General features: G+C 37.0%; 1 protein-coding gene across 1 annotated transcript; it reads left to right on the top strand.

The window, feature by feature from the left end:
* Positions 1 to 602: 602 nt before the first annotated feature.
* si:zfos-905g2.1 (uncharacterized) lies at positions 603 to 21,142 on the top strand. The gene is made up of 8 exons (XM_067370843.1): positions 603 to 1,261; positions 6,982 to 7,115; positions 7,862 to 8,020; positions 8,181 to 8,243; positions 8,346 to 8,405; positions 14,038 to 14,512; positions 19,811 to 20,014; positions 20,949 to 21,142. Exons 1-8 carry the CDS (start codon positions 1,012 to 1,014, stop codon positions 21,140 to 21,142), a joined length of 1,539 nt encoding a protein of 512 aa, XP_067226944.1. The 5' UTR covers positions 603 to 1,011.
* The last annotated feature ends 524 nt before the right edge of the window (positions 21,143 to 21,666 follow it).

Below are 21,666 nucleotides of genomic sequence, written 5' to 3'. Positions count from 1 at the left end.
CATACACTTCCAGTTCATCTTCATCCATGGTCTTCTTCCTCAACATCCCATATGACTACCTATGCAAGTAATAATTTTTAAATGAAAACATTTTATCTGACTCTGTACTGACCTTGATTTTGAGAAAGAAGAATTATTCCATACAGCCTATTTTCCAGTCATCATTTAGGAGTAAAAATAGTCCAAATTTGGACTTCTCATAATATTCCAAATTATTAATAACAACAATCACACACATGATCAATTAAACATTTTTAATTAAAATTATTTGTTAAAAATAACAAAACTATGAAGCTTGTTTCCGCCACACAATATGAATGAATGAATGAATTAGGTATTTGTGGCTTTTTATCTCACAATTCTGACTTTCTTCTCAGAATTGAAGATAAACAAATTAAAGATATACCTGTAACTTCAGAAGAAAAAAAAGTCAGAATTGTGAGATATAAAGTTAAACTTAGAAATGTGAAAATATAAAGTCATTACCTTTTATTTTTACTCAGTGGCGAAAACAAGCTTCCTTGCAAAAACTATTGTTGTTAAGTGACAAATTTAACTTACCCATTTTTAGTGAAGAGAACATAAATGATTTATGCCTCCTTTATCTCTGGTAAACACTCGTGCTGTTGTAATGTGTAGCCTACTAGGCGGAAGGGAAAATAGTTCCTATCCTGCCAAACTCATCGTCGACATAGTACATTTTTTTAATTTCGCCACTTGTGATATGCACTCATTTCATGCTAAACAATTATTAAAATTACTAGAAATATCTAGTATCGATATCTTTAAATGAGGATATATCCTAGAGTATTTACGTCAGCTATTTAAACATTGATCCATCCGCCCATTCCTACTGAATTCGACACACAGCTAACTTACTCAAACGCGCTAGCTGCACTCTTCATGAACGTGAGCCTGTCTTAAACTTAAAAACAGGCTACAAATTCTTTGGTAAGGATCGAACAAGACTTTGCTCTGTAAAAGCCTCGATAGTCCGCGTGGTTACTCAAAATGAAGGTTATACTTCATTCTGACGCTGACTCGCGCCCTCAAAGTTTCTCAAACAGTGACGAGGGCGGAACAAACAAGTTCTGCGACAATCAATATATCGTTGTCAAGCTCGAAGATGAAGATCCAGAAACTGAGATGGATCTAAGTATATTCGCTCCTGTCGAGTCCTCAGAGTGTGAGGAAGATGATGATGATGAACTCTCAGACTCATCCGCAGTTTCTACCTGGAGCAGAAACATCCGAGAGCGAGGTTTGGGTTTTTTGACCTAACGTTACATCTGATTATTTAAAATCTTATACATCTCTGCCTGCCTTCCACTCAAACCTAAAGACATTATAATACAAGGTTTTAAAGTAAGGAATTGCGTTATAGTAGTATATCTTCATTTTTTCCGAGCTATTTTCCAATAGTGTTCTGGTGATTTTAGTACCTTTTTAAATGTGTTCTCAAATTCACCCAGGTTTAGTTCATCACATTAACTATGTCAAACAATAATGTTTAAAAACCACAAATAGTCCAGGTAATTTTTATAAAAGCGTTAACCCTCTACTGCACACATGTTGATGGCACATGAAGAAAAATATTCCACATCATTTTACTCGGGTAAAGTTGTTTTTATATTCGCACATTCAGACATCCGTATTCAATAGCCTTGTTAGTCACACTACATTGGACATTCAGTGGACATTCACAAGTAAATATGCCATTAAAACAATACTTGCCTATTTTGATCGACTGTGAAAAATGTAAGTTGACAATCGTTGGTTGTCAATATCATGTCACTGCTTAAAATTCGCAAACATTAATTTACTGCACATTTATTGGAAAGTCTGAATTTATCAGAAGTCCAATGTGCGAATATAAAACCAACTTTACCCAAGTCATCATTTTTTGGTTCATTTGGTATTTTATTGATAAAAGAAAAGTTTGCCCCACACCCTCCCCAAACTCCAAAATATTTTTTCCTTTGCCTCAGGGCAACATTGTGCAACAATGGAACAGAGTCATAGAGAAAATTATAATCTATATATATATATATATATATATATATATATATATATATATATATATATATATATATATATATTATTTCAGAAATCAAGAAATCATTAAGTAAAAAAGGAAAAAACACTTGAAAGACATTGATATATTGAATTTGATACATGCATAGGTCTGTATCATGTAGTGTGCTATGCCATATAATGTACTTCATGTAATAAGATTTCACTCTGTACACACCTCCAAAAAGCAGTTCTTCTCTGCTGTGACATAGTGGTGTATGTTACAATTTTTGCACATCACTTTGGGTGTTCCTGCACATCCTGGAAACCCTGCATCTTCCCTTCTTATAATACATTGTGGCCAATAAGAGGTACTGTCTAAAACCTCCTCGAAAAGTACGTCTTATCACACTACATTGCCCTGAGGCAACAAAAAGAAAAACTGAATTTCTGAACATGCAAAATAAAAAAAACTTCATCTCTACACCTTCATATACATACACACACACACATATTTTTTATGTACAGTTCATGTCGTTGTAAATAAGATTACTAAAGCAAATAATATTGCCTTCTCACACCATGTGCTCATGTGACCATGTGTCAGAACAGGACGTCCCACCTTTAAATGGTGCTTGATATTGACTCCAACACCTTACTGAACTGTTCTTTGGTACTTTCTCGATCTTTCTAATTGGTTATCATTTAAAGAAAAATTTACTAAACATAGGGCTAAAGAAAACTTTCCATTGCCTGAGGGCAACGCTTTGCTGTAGAGGGTTAATTTTGGTACACTTGTCCAGTTTGGGGCCCTGAACATTTTCAGAAATGGAGCCATCGCAAAAATGCCTCTTATTTGCCATGGCAACCATTTTACTTTCTAGCATAACCAAATTATGTATTTTGTATCATATATCCTAAATCAAACATAACCCAGAAAAAGTAATGTCTACTCCTATGTTTTGATGGTCAAGGATTACAGTGATACCATAAAACATCATAAACTGTTCAGGTGAATAGTTAATAGTGATGTAAGTGACGTGAGAAGGAAATAATAACAGTATCTAAGAACCGTTTTATACAGTCTATGCTGAGAACCTAGGCTAGACTTTATAATATCATGTCTGTTGCATGCATGTTGTGTAGAGTTTCAAAAGCTTAATCCTTTTGTTTAGTAACCCTGACAATACAGTGACTTTAAAGAGCAGAATATTCAGTATGACCTTAGCAACATGGCTTAAAGGTGTTAAAGAGGATGTTTTGTTTTATACATTTTTGCAATATTTCTTGAAACTGTCTTTACTAACTGATAAAAGACTATTTATTAGGTGCACTGAAAGGAATAATATTAATATACATCATCTGTGGACGAGGTAAGGCCTTAAAAACATAAGCCAATCGTTTACGCGATCATCGCGTAAACGATTGGCCCTCTGGCTTGTCAATCACTGCCGTGACATTCCTTGTGAGAGACGTGCGCAGATTGGCCCTCTGGCTTGTCAATCACTGCCATGACGTTCCTTGTGAGAGACGAGCGCAGCTGCGCGCTCCAGTAACTTTCCACACTCCACAGGCACCGCATGTGATTTTTTTTGTCCGGAGACAGGAGTCCGACATAATGAATCCACTAACACGATACAGTGAATGCCGGTGGTAAAGCGTTCCCTTGAAAGGAGGGGCGGTTGTTCTTACGCATGCGCTCATTTCAAAAACTCAGTAACAGTCTTTGGTTTCTCAGTCGACGAAAAGATCCTCTTTATCACCTTTAAAATGATAGTCAAACAAAGATTTACTTAAAAATCTACACTGCTCAAAATTTATAATAAGGGAACACATTGGATTTCAGTGAATGAAATATTCAATTTGAAAATCTTTTTTCATAAACATTCTGTAATTTGTTAAAGTCCATGTAAAGTCAATTCTGAGAATCGTTTCTAAACTTATTATAAATGTTACAAATGTATTGCTGAAACGCATTACAAAGACTGTGAACTCTAGTACTGAATTGTAGGGGTGTAACGATACACTCAGGTCACGATACGATACGTATCTCGATACGGAGTTCACGATACGATACGTATCACGATATTTTGAACAAAATGAAACTGAAATTCAAACAAGATTTATTAAAAAAAACATTAACAAATTTCAATAATTGTCCTTGTACACACAAGATCACATTTCAATAAAATAAATAAATATAAAATTTTAATAACCTTCTGTATTCAAATTAACAGTTGAATAGGGCTGTCTGTCACTAAAAATTTTTTTTTAAATTTAACATGAACTTAGAATTATGAATAGGGGCCGTTCACATATCGCGTCTAAAAACGCGTGGAAGGCGCGGCCGCACCGCTTCTCCTTCTTTCCAAAGCGCTTGCGCTCCCGTGGCTTCGGTCGTTCCTATGCAACCTTGAACTGGGCTCTCCAAGAGGATCAGGATGTTTCTGCAAAGGATAAATGGTTTCTAGCCCTTGCATTAGTTTTACTACGAGATATATTGATGGAGATAAGATATAAAAACCACCATGTACAGCTATGATCAGCTGTTCGGCTGAGCTTTTGATGTTTTGTTACGGAAAGGCTAACTGATCGGTTGATTCTTGTCACACGACCTGCGGTGCGCTTGCGGCATTCTGAGAAGTTGAGAATTGCATGCGCGTCGCGACCGCGTTGATCCCATTATGAGCGCGCCTGCCGCGCGGCTACATTTGAAAATAATAACTGACTTGCACGCGGAAAAGACGCAATATGTGAACGGCGCCACAGAACTTAAAGCAAAGAATCGCAAGCGTCTTTTGCTTTTCTGTGAGCACAGCTGTTGCTGTGCACTGCGGTGAAAGAAAGCCACGACTTTTCTCACGCGACCATGCAAGAGACTGACATGAGAAACGTTTAAACCTGCTTGCAAGATTAAATGTGTGCCCGAAACACTTACTGAACTAGAGAGCTGATTGAGACACACCATCTACGATAAATCGTTACACCCCTAATACTTATAGTAATTTAAAAATGTGGTAGCATTGGATCTGGACAGGAAGGATAACTCTGGGAGTTGGAAGGGGTGTGTCGCGATTCTGCCTTCTCACATCGCGATACAGGTTCGTGGACCTGCGTATCGCGATTTCGATTTCATATCGCATATCGTTACAGCCCTACTGAATTGTGGAGTTAGACCATTAAACCATTTTTCACCAATAACAAAATTATGACAACAGTCAAAGGTAACCAAAATCATCAACACAATGAGGGCTGGGTTAAAAAAAAATCATACAAAATTAATGTAAAAAAACTGAAGCTGCAGGCTGATCCAACTTGCATGAAGTTCATCTCAGCAACTCATAATGTAAGTCAGTAGTGTGTAGGGCTACACAATGAATCAAATTCCTAATCGATGCCACAATTACGTAATCATTTAAAAGTGCAAAAAACAAAACAAACAAAAAAAGTCCACTTACAGTACATTATTTTGTGTGCTTAAGGTTTTTTTTATTATTTCTTCAGGTTATCTTAAGAGGTCTTTTTTTTTTTCATTTTAAATTTTAGTTTTAGTATAACATTATAATACCATATACAATATTTTTTACTTTTTTTATTTAAAAAAGAAACCAAACCAATGACATTTGAGGCTTAATGCCATAGTAAAAAGTAATAAAGGTTTTTCAGGAAGAGTGTTTTCAGCTTGCTTATTTTCATATAAAAATATGGCATGCAGTTGCTTCAAACAATTGTGTAAAGCTATTCAAAACATTATTAATTGTAAACTGTGTTAATCGTAACTAATAATTACAATTAAAGTTTCAAGGCAATTATTTTTTTTTGTCACATCCCTGAGGTTCTCAATTGGATTCAGGTCTGGGGAACGTGAGGGCCAGTCAGTGGTATGAAAATATTATTATTATATTTTAACTGGTCAAGTTAAAATTTCTTATAATTTTATTTATCTTAGCTGAGTAACTTAAATTCATATTTGAAGTTTACTTAAATAGTCTATGTGTGCAAAAAATTGTAAAAGTAAAATTAAGTAAACTTTCTTTATTTTATTTTATCTTGCATTATTGGAAAACTTTGCAAAAAATGCGCTCCACGGAGAGCGCGTTTTCCAAGATCATGCTGATCTGCTTGGCAAGAGCTCTCTTTGCCATTATTGCGATAAGGAAAAAACACAATCATGTGATTTTACAAGGGAAGTTTTGTCACCATATATGGTTAATTGGAGGCGTTTCTGAATGCTAATGACCTTGAACGTGAACGAGCATGGTACTTACGCACACATGGGATTTATCAACAATGATTGCTTACTCATGTGCGTAAGAACTGTGTGCGCACGTTTGATAAATGCGGATTTTCTTGTACTTGGGCACATTCTAAATTTCATTCGTTGGACAAAATATAGAACCTTTTCTATGCACTGTTGATAAATGAGGGCCCAGAACTTTATTCTTTGGTTTTACTCATTGTGATGAATGATTAAGGGAATTTGGCCTTTGTGTTTCCTCATGTTTATACTCCTGTGGAACAAGAAGTCGTGGCTGGACATTTTCATGTTCTTGATCACCCTGGTGTGCTAAAAAATGTAAATATGAATGGCAATATACTTTAGAGATATTTTACTCATAAGAATTTCTAGGGGTGCCAATAATTGTGGCCAACGTGTTTTTGAGAAAAACATTAATTTAATAATGTTTTTTTTTTTTTTTTTTTTTTTTTCCTCCACTTTCAATTGTTTTACTTCAATGAAAGGTTAGATTTTTCAGAAATTTTTGAATGAAAGATCAAAAGGATAAACAATGCAGATTTATTTTCACAGCTGCCTTTGCTCATATTTACTAAGGGTGACAATACTTGTGGAGGGCACTGTAAATGCTGTTTGGTTTCATATTTTCGGATCTAATGCAGTAACATTAAGTGTCTGTATATGGACATATTTGGGTCTGTTATATATTTTTCTTATAATTTCTATCTCAGAAAACCAGGAGGATTCTGCAGCCCCTGAGAAACAGTCTTCCAGGAGGAGTTTAAAAGGACACCATAGGAGCCGACAAACCTTTCTGGCTGAGCAGAGACAAAAACAGAGTCTTGACTGTAGTGTTGCAGACAGGGTATTGTGCCAGATACTCATATCATTACATTCTTAGGAATAGTTCACCCAAAAATTTGTCATCATTTATGGGTCATTTGGATCCTACGGAGACACTGTAATGGGAAAGAAATAGGAGATTGGAGGAAAAATTATATTTCAATGCTTTTGCATTCTCTCCCAAAAGTATTGAGTTCTCCCAAGTAAATTTGTGTTCACTTGCAAAAGTACTGAAATATAGTTTTTCCTCAGGGGAACATGAAACTGTTGCTAACGAACAAAGTCATGGGTTTGATTCCTAGGGAATGCAAGAACTAGTGAAATGTAAATAGCTTTTGCAGCATTGCTTTAGCAACTGACAAATGCAGAAATGTACATTTACTCACCCTTATGCAGTTTCAAACCCATATCTGCTGTATCTTAAATCAAATGGTGCCTCAGTCCACCAGAGGTGATATCAAAATGATTGTTTTTTGCATGTAATATGACCAGTCACTGTTTTATTGTTTTGAATTGACCGTGGGTATGAATTAGATTTGAGAGCGAAAAATGTCAGTCTGTTCCCCAAATAAAGGTATTGTATGACTTCAGAAGCGCTGGAATATAGCACATAGACTACTTATATTCTATTTTTATAATGCTTTTGTCTGTTTTTTTGTTTTGTTTTTTGTGTGTGTGTATGTGCTTGGCTGTAAAAGTCATCCTTTAACTTAGAGTATCAGATAAACAATGTTGTTCATGGCAGTAATGATCATTCTCTTTTCAAAGAACATGAATGCTGGACTCCCTTCTGAGGAGCACACATTCCACCAAGCTGTGCCTCCATCTGATTCAGCCAGAGGTCCTGTAGAGATGTCTGGACTGAACACGGCAGTCAGCCCTTTAGCTGCCATGGAGCCTCCAGTATTTCCAAATGCGCCAGTACAGGTTTATTGAGACTCATAAAAAGTGTTGATGTTGACACTAGTTAATTCAGTTCATACATGAACCCATTCAATGCATAAATTACCCAATTCACCAATACACTGTTACACAGGTAAAGGTCAGATTCCTTTTTCATTGATGTCCTAATTATTTTCTAAACTAGAGCAAATCTGTTGTCGGGGAGGATAAGCAGAATATACTGCTTGAGGTCCTGAACTACTGTAGGGTAAGAACTTCTGTTTTCAACTTTAAAACACATTCAGATGTCTGATCAGACTCAAGGTCTTGTTAAAAAAAGTTAAATGCATCTCATCTGTTTGTTTTTCAGTTCCTCCATGCAGCAGTGCAGAGGCTTGAACAGAAGATTGACATACAGATGTCAAATGAGGTGCTGTATACCCTTTACCCTTAGTGATCCAGGGCTTATATTTATGCATCAGTTATGTTTGTGCATGCATGTTAGACCAGAGTTTGAAGACCTCTGTGTTAGGCCGGGTTCACACCATCAGCAGAGCGTAAGCAGCGCATATTTTTTTCGGCTCCCATGTTAACAGATGAGAGCATTCACACCGCACACAGAGGCTGCGCAGCAGCGCGTAGCAGAAGCAGAGCAGAAGCAGCAGTGCCGTGATCGTTTCGGCGCTGGGTCTATTTTTGCTGCGCTGCTGATGCTCAAAACACCTTTGATGGACAAAATAAATATGATTTCACACAAAAAGTGCTCAAAATGCACAGAATAAGTATATCTAGTGTGTTTTAACAAGAATTGAAGTATGTCAGAAAAGAAAATTAATATTAACAATTATATTTATAGAAGATTTACTCATTTAAACTTGTTTTTAATTATTCAGTTTGGGTTAAAGTATGGTATATTATAAAAAACTAAACTAGCCAGAAAATATGATATATAAACATTATTTTAGTTATTACACAGACAGCAATCTTGCATACCCAAATCAAACCTGAGTTTGCTGCCTTTTTTCGCTGAGTTTGCTGTGTTGTAAACATGTTCATGTGTCAGATGATGTAAAACACAAAGCTTACCTCATTTGTGTGCAACAATGGATGACACAAAGCTTTTTTTTAATTTATTTTACGTTTATATGTGAGTGTTGTACACCTTGCATGTTAACAAACTTTCAAGACTATCAATTTTAACAATGACCAACTTATAAAAACAAATTTATAGCTGTCTTTGTAAAGAAATGCCCACTTTATATGCATTTGAGCCGCTGCTGTGACGCTGTACAAACGCTTCCAGTGTGAATACTCGCGAGTCTCTGCAGCTGCAGTTCATGCTCACGTGCTGCTGGCGCTTGCGGTGTGAACTCGGGCTTAGAGGGTTTTACAGCTGCTATTGCATAGTATGAACCCTTATAAAAGTTTTTAATTACTTAAAAAGATATTTGTTGTAAATTTTGTAAAATATTGTGAAGAAATCTTAAAGGTCCCGTTCTTCGTGATCCCATGTTTCAAACTTTAGTTAGTGTGTAATGTTGTTGTTAGAGTATAAATAAAATTAGGGGTGGTTAATCTGTCTGATTTCCCGATTCGATTCGATTACGATTATTGAAGTCCCGATTCGATTACAGTCGATTTTCGATTATTAACGATTCTCGATTAGCGATTATTGATTTTCCATTTCACAACAGTAAACGAAAATACACTACAAAGTGATTGCAGTATTAAAAAAAAAGTCAGCTACTGAATTACTTAACTCTTTCATTGAGTAACAACAACTCAAAGCACTTTCTGTGTCTTGTAGTTATAACTTCAGAATTATTTGTATGTAGCTTATGTTCTGTAGAACACAGAAATGAATACATCACATTGTGTTGTGACTCATCAAGTTGAACTAAACAATAACAAATAAATGAAAGGCTTATTTCCTTTAGGAAGTAGATCAGAACCAACATACTGTAGAAATTGGACAATTTTCTTCTAGAAAGACAATGTGTTCAGGTGGAGGAAGACTGCAGGTTGCAGTCGAAACATGTCAAGGTAAAGAAAAAGTTTCGGTGGTTTAAATCGGCGCTTGTGACTTAAAGTCGAGTGCTTTTACTGTAATTTAGGCAGGCGCGCTCATAATAGAAGCGATTGAGAGCGCGGCTCATGGTTGCATAGCAACGACAGACGCCACTGGAGCGAAAGCGCATTGGAAAGGAGAATGCGGCGCGGACGCGATATGTGAATGCCCCTTAGAACGGCGACTTTTTCTTTGCATATCAGACAGGTAGCAACTAGAGAATAAGAATAAGAATAATTTAGCGGGCCGGATTATGTTTTATTTTTGAGATCAGTTGCGGGCCGGCAGTTTGAGACCACTGATCTAACGTCTTTGCTGCTTACTTGGCGGCCACGGCCAGTGCAGCTGGCATCCAACTTTAAGGTGCATTGCTGCCCCCTACAGTACTGGAGTGTGAAACAGATTAGTGGGGGAAAAAAACAGATGATGACTGCGTGCGTGGCGGTGGGTGGTGGGCCGGCCCGCCGGCCGTCCTGGAGTACCGGCCGTTCTGTGATTCTCCAGATCACACAGATGGCCAGTCCGCCCCTGGCTGGGTGGATCGGTTGGTTGCTCGTTCCTGGTTCTTCCATTTTACACACCTGCTCTGGCTGCCGTTACACGCGCTTGCTAACTGGAACTGGGCGCGTTCGTGACGTTCAACTCCCGGTATAACATTTTTTACAAAATAAAATAATGCAAAAAAAAAATAAATAAATAAAAAATCGATTTTTGAAAATTTAATAATCGATTCATACTCGTCCATAACATACTCGCGGTTAATCAATAATCGATTTTTTTCACCACCCCTAAATAAAATCTGTAAAATTTTAAAGCTCAAAGTTCAATGCCAAGCGAGATTTTATTTAACAGAAGTCACCTACATCGAACGGCCAGTTTGGACTTACATCCCTCTACTTCCTTTTTTACTAACCTCCGCCCACAGGAATACACAAAAAAGGGGGCATGGTCTTGTTGCGCTCCCATGGAGAAGAGCAAGAGTTGCGTTTGTAGAGTGTGTTTGTCGCCATGTCGTCGAAATGCTGTTATTTTCATCCCGCAGTCCAATCACCTTTGTTTGGTCTTCCCAGGGACGCTGTACTTAGAGATCAATGGTTACAATTTATTGTTTAACTCGGTTCCCGAAAATTATAATTGTGGTATCCTTACTGCAATAGTTAATGTTGGACTGCAGTGCACATAATGGCCACAAGAGGGGACTATGTTTATGTATATGGCTGTTTTCCGTATGAGGTACTCTTCTGAGTGAGTGCTAACGTTGTACATTTTCTGTCGCTGCTTGTGGAGATTAAAGAGTTCAGTCTCTCGGGCATTACTGTCTTTTGTGTTCATTCGGCACAACACCACAATAATCCACATGTAAAACGATGTGCAGCACACGTTATGGTAAGAGGCGTGACCTTTCCAGGCAAGGAGCGCTAAGCTGCTGTCGAATCACAACACAGGAACCGCTGGCACAATCAGAACTCGTTACGTATTTCTGAAGGAGGGACTTCATAGAACAAGGAAGTCATCATTGAATCATTGGGGCATTGAATTTTGCATGGAAATATTAATGCGAAGGGCCTTGCATCACCAGTGCAGACCACCATTAGAAGCTGAAAGCACGCCTGGCATCGGCGATTTACGTGACTGAATTTGGTGAGTGATGGTTTTAATAATTTTAATATTTTCTGGTATATCTAAGTTAAGTTACCCAGGAGCTCTGTTGACATAGACTTAGCTAACGTTAGCTACAGCTTGAGTCATTGAACACAGCAGGAGAGAACGCAACGTTAGCCAGCTAGCTAAAGCTCCGGTGGAAAATTATTAGCTAACGCTACCGTTTTTGAGGAGGTAGATTTTGAGGTGAGGGGACTGACAAGGCAGAAGGTAAAGTGGTCCACCGTTCTATCACTAAGCAGACCTGCCAACCTGTACGCAATTTGCATAGCGGATACGCATTTTGACTTTAAAGTACGCTGGTACAATTTGTCACTCTAAACTACGCAAAAACCTGGTGATGCCTCTGCACGCACAGTCCTCAAATCAAGCAACAGCAAAAGAAGAAGAGTTCGACCAATCATAGCGCTAGGTTCTTCCCCGAAGTTGCAAGTGGGGATGATTGACAGATGCGTAAAGCCTATCATTAAAATGAGACTGAAAATCGACACCAATAAAGATTCCCGCTCGATCCCCCTTCATAATACTTAGTAAGGAGGCCATAATAATAATTGACTCATGGCTGAAGTTAAGTTTCTCCAGCTCTCCCCAGGTTGGCAAAAAAAGCATCTCAAAATGCATCAGATTGATGCTTTAAAATATGGAATATTTAAAATTTTCTTCCTGGGGGGCATGCCCCCGGACCCCTCTAGCAGGGTAATATCCTTCTCACCTTTTTCACCCCTGACCCATTTTCATGCCTGGTGTTTAATTAGGTTTGGAGCTAAACCCTGCAGGACAGTGGCCCTCCAGGAGCAGGACAATTGGGTACCCCGATCAAGAGCTTGAGAACTATATCATAATTTAGTGATTAACGGGGAACAAATAAAGTAGTTGTGATTAGTTCTAGAACTGACTGGTGATTTCAGTTGCTGACTAAGGTACTCTTACATGACAATGATGTACTAAGAATGGAAAAGTTTTTCCTTTGCAGTTTTTTTTGTATAAACGATAACGTTGTCAACTATCCCCATTCACACAAATCTGTGAAAATGACTAAAAGCACTGTATTATTCATTTCAGACCAGTAGTTGATGTCACATTGTAAAGAAAAACTATGCCCCTATAGACTGAACATGTAATACGCATGCGCATGCCATCACCTTTTTTATAAACAAACACCTTTTTCAGTTTTGTAGTTTACATGGAGATGATAACGGTAACTTTGAAAGCCATTTTCAAAAGTTTGCATTTTCAGGCCCCTAAAATTTTGTTATCGTGTAAATGAATGGACAAAACGGGGGGAAAAATGTTGTGTAAATGGCCCCTAAAACTAGGAGACAAAATAGACAAGACTTCCTTCTAGTTCATTAAGCATAAGACGTAAGTCAGTGCACCTTTGGAGTACTTTGGAGTAATAATACAATAATATGCCCAAAAGGAATTTTCTTTTTTATCTATTCACACTTTTTAGGCCCCGTCCACACGGAGACGGGTTTCACTGAAACCGCACAAATTTTTTAGCGGATAGGCGTTTCGTCCACACGGATCCGGCGTTTTCTAAAGGTGAAACCGGAATTTTTTGAAACCGGGTCCCAGAGTGGAAAAATTTGAAAACGCCGGCTTGGCGTTGCCGTGTGGAGTGGGCAATCCGATGATGTCATCACCCCATGTGTCGACCCTCGTCAGACACGCTAACACCACAAAACGGCACCAACAACAGCAATAGCAGACTCTACATGCTTGCGTTCGTGCTGCTGTGTTATTTCTAAACTTTGCTAAAGTTTGTATTCAGCGCGCAAGGTTTATGCGCATGCTCCAAGTCTTCTTTGCTGCTTTAAGTGCATTTCCGTGGCAGAATTACAGCGCCACATAATAGCCTGGCATGTATACTACATCGTTTTGAGTCATTTCAGTGGTTTCGTGTGGACGCAGATATTTTTTGAGACGAGGAAAAAAAATATCGGTTTAGGGTAAGCTCCGGCTTTGTGTGGACGTAGCCTTATTTTCCTTCAGTAGGCAAAACAAAACACTTCATTTTACAGAGGTATTATATCAAACTGCATGTGTCTGTCACAATTATGCATTGATTACTGGAACATATCCAATAAATAATAACAGTAAAAAGTTAACACCACCAGTCTCACCATCAGGATTTTACACAATATTCTCTATAAATGGCATGTATCAGGGGTCTGTCCAGGGCTCATATTGGCAAAATTCAGCAGAGTCCTTCAGACAAAGTCTGAATAACCTGCTGAGTTATTTAAAAGGACTTTATTAACCTATTGTTGGGATACTTGCCAAGAATGTTTTTGTCACTTAAGCTGATAATGTGTCCTACATCTCTCAGAGACAGGCATCTCTACCTGTTAAAGAAAGGCAGCTGTCCTGCTCTTTGGCCCAGCGTCTTGGTCCACCAGTCCAGAGAAACCCACAGTGGATTCCTCCATGGAAGCGAGGGTTGGACAGGGCAGATTTTCAGCAAGCTGACAACAGCAGCCTTCAGTCAAAACCTCCTGGTGCAGGACGAGGGAGAGGCAGGGGCAGGGGCAGAGGACGTGGACGTCGGGGGCACAACAAGGGATCCCAGCGCCAGTCTCAAACTCCTGATCCTGCTTTGCTCATGTCAGGGCCATTTGGAGATGAGACAACAGATGATACACAGCCATCCCAGATAATGAAGAAAGCTTCTTTGTGCAACACAGGCTCAAAGCATCAGCAGAAAAGAAAGAAAGGCATGGTTCAGGTGGATGGGGAGAAAGTTGAATCTGAGAAGATGCCCAACAATAAAGAGGCCACGTTTAAAGTTCAGGAGGACAACAAAGGTAGGATATGGACTTGACTAGACGTGCTGATATACGGTAATACGATATATCACGATAATGAACTTGCATGGTATTGTTATCGTGGGCACTTTAATAAAATATTTATTACGAATTATTCAGATTTTTAGGATGCATTTTAAAAATACTTTAACATCTGCATATACCTATCATAGTTTCCTTACAAAGATTTGGTAAATAATTGATGTATAGGGAAAGGGCCTAAAATTGACCCTTGAGGAGACCCATCTTATTATTTTGTAAATTTATTTTAACACCCTGATCTCGAGATTCTAAATATGATCTAAACCAGTTGATTGCCTGCTTTGAGAAACTGAACACATTTAATCTATGCAGGAGAATTCCATGATTCACTGTATCAAATGCCTTTTTGAAGTCTCTTAATAAATTCTGTTAGCTAGCCATTTCTGTTGAATACTTAGGCCTAAAACCAAACTGTCTAGAGTGAAGTAGATTTTTTTTTTTCTTTCTAGATCGTTCAGCTACCAACTTATCCAGAATTTTAGAAATTGCAAGGAACATTAGAAATTGGTCATTAATAAACTTATAGACTTAATATTTTTTTTTACTTATTTAATCTTAAACTGATGATGAAAAATACTTTTAAAGCATTTATTAATCTTAGTTAATGTTAGTTTCCACATTTAATAATACATTACAATCAAACCTGTGCTAACATGAACTAACTCTGATCAGTTTTTAACTAGTACTATCAAATAACTTCTGTAACAAATGTAGCTATTGCTCATTTTTAATGTTAATGCATTAACTAACATTAACTGAGACCTTATTGTAAAGTTTTACCTTTTGTTCTAATTATTTTGCACTTTAATTTGTTCAAAATATTTGTTTATACATTTAATTTTGTATTTTTATTGTATTTAAGTGTTCAGTTCTTTTTGTTATGAGAAAAAAATTGCCATTTTGTGATAATACATATACTGTAATAGAAGCTTTAGCAATTATCGCTGCAAGAAAATTTGATACCGTCACATGTTTAGACTTGACAGTATGATGTAATTACTTGGTGGGCAGTGTGTCATGCTAGGGTATTAAGGTCAGTAACTGATATGATGAAAGGAAATGATTTTTTAAAAATTATATTTTATGGCCAAGTTCTTAGAAATGTCATCTTAGAAGTCATGTTGGCTTATGCTTAAAAAAAAAGAAAAGAAAAAAGATTACATTTTCAACAAAAGATTTGATTTACCTTTAATGATATAGCTGTTCTTCACCGATAATTCACAGTTGCTCTCAAAAGTGGAGGTTCAAAGAATGTGTGCTTGCAGGGAGAAGTCTTCATGGAAGATTAAGTTACCACATTTTTATTAAACATTGAATTCAAAATGATTTCTATTCTATGTCAAAATTCTATCAATTATCTATGCAGGGTTCCTACGCGGTTTGGAAAAGTATGGAAAAGTATGGAATTTGATTTGAGTAATTTCCAGGTCTGGAAAAGTATGGAAAAAAGAAATCAGAGTATGAAAAAAATATTTGTGTTTCCAGACTATTGGCTCTATTAAATTTTTTTAATTTATCACTACCTGCAAACTAGTCACTTTTTGGCAAAATTAGCCGTTTTGAATCAAAATACGTATGTGAATCGTTTAGATCCAAAGTCTTTTTCGGGGCGAGTGTGTGCTTGTCACAGGATTCTCACAAGAATCAAAAATCGGCTACTTTCCCATAAACTGGAGCCAGTCGCAATCTTTCTTGGTGCTCTGTGGCATGATAGATCGCTGTAGCACTCTTGAACCAGCCATCTCATCCGCTTTACACAAAATAAACATAAATGAACTTCCAAAGGTATGTTGAAATATGCAGTACAACTTACCGAAATCTGTATCATGTCACATGCAATTGATCAATCAGTGTTTCGTATAAAATAGCTTGTAAAAATGTCACATTTAGCCTACCTCAGAAAAGCCATTAAATGTCCAAAAACTCGTTATTTAACTACAAAAATTAACTTTGAGAGGAGCATTTTTGCCAAATATATGCACTTTAGGGTATTGGATATTCATTGTATTTGTACTTAACATGTGCTTCGATACTGAATGTATAAATCCATTTTATGACAGCCACCATTTAAATGTTTAGCCTACATAAAAAAAAAAAAAAAGAGGAGAAAACTAATTGACAAGAAAGATTTATTAAAAAATTATTATAAAAATGTCATTATGTGTAATTTAGCCTATATGTAAGTAGCTTACAAATCCATTTTAACCTATTATTATAATGATGTACCAGCTGTGGTTCCCTGTACAGTTTACAGCATTGGTTGAGATTTTTTCTTTGAGGAAATTTGCCATGTACTGTACCTAATAGGCCCCAAATTAACAAATACTGAATCAAATCAAAATCAAATCGCAAGCTTCTGAATCAATATCGCATTGAGTTGTGAAATTTGTCAATGCACAGACCTAGTGCCAATTTATTTTTATTTATTTATTTTTACTTGTTTACTTCATGTTGTTTTTTTCCATTTATTTTCTCGTCAGAGTGCACCAGAATGCTTCGTTTACATGTTGAAATCACAAAAATCTTCTCCTGGGGGAGGATGCCCCCAGACCCCCCTACAACTATTTACTTCATACACATCACTTTTTTCACCACTCTTCAATTTGCACATATGTTTAGAAAGTTCAACATTACTAAAATATTAGATACTGAAGGGATATTGAAGACTAAAACTATCATACTGCACTTGTACCAGCAACTGCTTCAGTACCAGCAACTAATACCAACAACAGAGCAAACATTGACCAGAATGGATAAATCACAGAAGGATGTCTATAAAGTAAATGTATAGATTTAATAGAGAAATTAAATATTTACACTTATGTAGCAAGTGGTATGGTCTGAAAGGGAAACAAACTAAGTCACTATGTCACCCTGTTAAACAGGGAATATATTAGTACTTGTAGATTAATCCCTAACAAAAGTCACACAGGTATGTGGTTTTAAGAAGAGAAGGGCCTAGACGTGATTACTAAATACAAAACTTCAACAATCAAACACTAATTTAAAAATCACTAAAAGACTGTAGGACCCGGACTATAAACATGTAAAAGAGAAAACAGAAAAGGAGACCGAGGCTTACCAATGGCAGAAATCGTTTGGAAGGTCTGGACATTTGAGTATGGAAAAGTATGGAATTTTGAAATGGAAAATGTGTAGGAACCCTGTCTATGGCATCACAAGTTAAGGGGGCTTTCACACTGGGCACGTTGCTTCTGTCCGAATGCCAGAGCGATTGTCCTGGTGCCCCTTCAGGGTTGATCACACTGCGTTTCACACTCACTTGATTCTGTTGAATCCCGACGCATTTGTGTTCATCTTGCATCACAAATGTGTATGCCGCATGATAGAACAGAGAACGAGGGTCAATATTCTGTTGTTAATTTGTTGATATGTGCAGCAGAGTGAACGACACTTGCCTTTACTGTATGTGTCGCATGAAGGCAGCTTTCTGCTGCGTGCAAATGGACTCTTTTGAGTAGACTAATTGGGAGCCATTCATTTGCCACTCTGATTACACTCACTTTGCATGATTACACTGCATGCTCACTCTCACTCATATTAAAAGTAAATCAACACCACTGTAGTGATGTAAGCTCAAAATAAATGATAATTAATCATAACTAGTTATAAATAAAGTAAGTTAATAATCAAATTAACTTAATGTAATAAAATTTAATATTACAATCAATTAACCTGTTTGGCCAATGAACACTCAGTGTTAATTGTTTATTAATTCTTAGAAATGTTTCTTCCCAGGTGATGGGCAACAACATTCTTATTGTACAGTACTACTCAGAGCATGTAGTCAAGATCTGATCATTTAAGAGCCAATTTATTCACAGACGGGAAGTCAGAACCAAATATGTATTGTGCACAAGTTTTACTAACTAAATCACGAATACATAACTAACAAACACAAACATACATACACGCAAGTCTCACATAAATGGGTAAAATTATAAGAGTAAAACTGGAAGTGGGAAACAGTAGGAGCTATGAAGAAACCAAAAACCAGGAAAGAATCATCAGTATTCATCATAAAAACCCTTGTTAATAAAGGAGGTTCACAATTTTAAATAACCAGCAGCAGTTTAGTATATTGTACGATACTTCCATTAGGCTCTTTTTTTGAAGAGCGTCTGGGTATATTGTTGCCGTGGTACTGAAGTTGCAATCAATGTCTTCTGTGTTGAACGAAGAAGCAGTAACAAACTTGCATGGTTAGTTTGAATCTTGTCGTAAGAAAAGAGTTCTTTCACTCTTCTAGAGGAGCACATGGCTGGGGTTGAAGGTTTAGGATTACAGGCCTTGAAGGCCCATAGGCCTTGGCCTAAAGAGGCCTGAAGCACAAGGGGTCTCTTCAGTCCGTCCCAAAGAAGCAAAAGAGAGAGGCAGAGTTGTGCGTCTTCTCTTAAGGTCTGGGAGGAACCACACCTCTTTGGGTGGAACTGACCAATGAGCAAAGTGGAACTTCTGTAGCGGGAACTTCCTTGGTGGGGGAGTTCATGGCTCTTATCTTCAAGCCTGACTGAACTGCCTGAGTTGTTTAAGAATAAACTATTAAAGAATCTTGTAATATTGATTTGTTGCACGGGTATCGACATATCATATACACAAGCACTTGAATCTCCTCGATACGAACCCATAGACACTAAACATGGCATAATTGAAATTGCATTAAATGTATCATAAAACATATGACTACAATACTGAGTACAATACAACAAACAGTAATAACGGATACCATTTTCTATGGCTATGTTCCTTTATAGCACAGCCAGTCTATAAATTAATGCAGGAAAGTCTGTTTTTGAGGGTTTCCTATGTGTTGGGTTCGGTACCCTGGTGCACTCCCGTGTCCGCGTGATAGCTTTCACCAATTTCATGCGAACCATGCCATTTTAAACTAAACTGCCAGTGTGAAAGCACTCTAAATGTGAAGTAAACTCTGAAAGTTGAGTGATTTAACACCATTCGCTACAAACTTGCTTTCTGCTCCAACTTGACTTGAAGGGCACATGCAATGTTGTGAAATGATAAAAGAAGTCAACAAAACTCTTCTTGCATGTTACAATACACTAACTTAAAATGTACGCCAAACTACTGCTTTGACTCATATCTTTGACTTTAATATCAAAAACAAAACAAAAAATGGAAACAATTTAAAATTTTACTTTGGTTTAATATTTTTGGTTTAAGTACCAGTGGTATAAGAAATTTATTAGTGAATGGTCTTCTTTTTTTCCCCCTCAGTTATGATCGGGAGCCCCTTGCGAAAAGTGTGGATCCCATTGTCTGTGTACAAGGAGGTGTTTAAGGAGGTGGAGCCCCAGAAGGCTGTAGAGCCTGTGCTTCATGCGCTCTTCCCCATCAGCACACTGTCATGCAGTGCGATCACAGGCAACCCTGAAAAGGGCATCCAGCAACTCGACCCGAACAAAATAGAAGCCCTTCGAGGTAAATAGTCTCTTCTAGATTTTCTTTTTTCTCCATGAAATGGTCAGTAATATTTGATGCTTAACCAGAAATCATTGTTCATCAACTTCACAAGGTCAAATTAAATATTAATCTATAGATGTATTTATTTATTTATTTTATAAATGGGCAATGTCATGTTGTGTGCAAAAAGTATTTAGTCAGTGCTCCCAAACTATTTTATTTGTTGCAAAATTGCACACGGCATGCCACTTTACCTTTGTTAAAGGATTAGTTCACTTTCAAATGAAAATTACCCCAAGCTTTACTCACCCTCAAGCCATCCTGGGTGTATATGACTTTCTTCTTTTTGATGAACACAATCAGAGAAATATTATAATAATAATATTTATAATAGTCTGGCGGAAGCTATATATTTTACTTCATAACTTGTTAGATATGGTTTTTTTTTTTTTTTTTTTTTTTTTTTTTTACACAAACGCATCGTTTCGCTTCAGAAGGCCTTTATTAAACCCCCCCCCCCCCCATGTTTATGATGGATGGATGTGGACGGAGACGATTTCTTCAGCTCATACTCATTTGGTAACGCCTACTGCCATTATAAAGCTCAGATGCGTCAGGATATTCATATTTCTCCGATTTTGTTCATCAGAATGAAGAAAGTCATATACACCTAGGATGGCTTGAGGGCGAGTAAAGCTTGAGGTAATTTTCATTTGAAAGTGAACCAATCCTTTATGCATAAAGTCAAAATTATAATTTCAAATAAAAAAGCATATACTTAAACTTTTAAGGAAGAATTTGTGAATCAAGGTTTTTTTTCCCAGGAAAGTTTAGTCCTAAATTTAAATGTGTGTCATTTGTGCACCATTAGCATTATTAATGGAATTTAAAAAATATTGATGGTTTTCAAGCAGGGACCTTTTTCTTTTTATACTTTTGTGTGTATGTTTAGAGTTTCTGGCCGAGATGTACCCCCAGTTTGACGTTGGCGTGAGAGGTGTGTCATGGGCACAGTGTCTTGGAGTGATCAACAACATCACCAAAAACCTCAAGAAAAGAGCTGAAAAAATGTCACATCTGCCAAAGGAGGTGCATTTTTCCATCATGCCAACTAGTTCTCAGCTAGGACTTATTTTACCTATATAATATACTCTTTCATTCAGCAGTTTAAGGGGCAAAACCAACTTTGATTAAACAGTGCTACTGTACTTTATTTCAGGTTGATGAGACAAAAAAATGATCCTTCATACTCCTGAGGGTCTGTTTTGTTTTGTTTTTAATCCAGACACACATACTTTACACACATATTAATCATCTGAGCTCCAGATACATTGTTCAGAACTGAAGTGCAACAGCTGTTTTTTCCTCTTTTCTATAGCTGCTATGTTTCAATGGCAAGAAAAGTTTTGGTTACATAATATATTAATTTCTTTTGTTCTTAATAAATCAATATATTAACATTTTTTTGTTTGTTTATACAACTGTATTTTTTTTTTTTATATTACCAAATAAAGGTGTTTTTTTTTTGCAGATTTCCTGTTGAAAAATATTAAAGTAAAAAACACAAATGAAATGAAATACTAGTCACACATTCTAGAAAAAACACCAGTAACAGCTACTAGCATGTCTTGACACAAGTCACACTTTACAAACACCTCAATGTGATTGAG

This window comes from Chanodichthys erythropterus, chromosome 20 (genome assembly GCF_024489055.1).
Source record: "Chanodichthys erythropterus isolate Z2021 chromosome 20, ASM2448905v1, whole genome shotgun sequence".
Lineage (NCBI taxonomy): Eukaryota > Metazoa > Chordata > Actinopteri > Cypriniformes > Xenocyprididae > Chanodichthys > Chanodichthys erythropterus.
The sequence above is the reverse complement of the archived record's forward strand: the minus strand, read 5'-3'. Positions and strand labels throughout refer to the sequence as shown.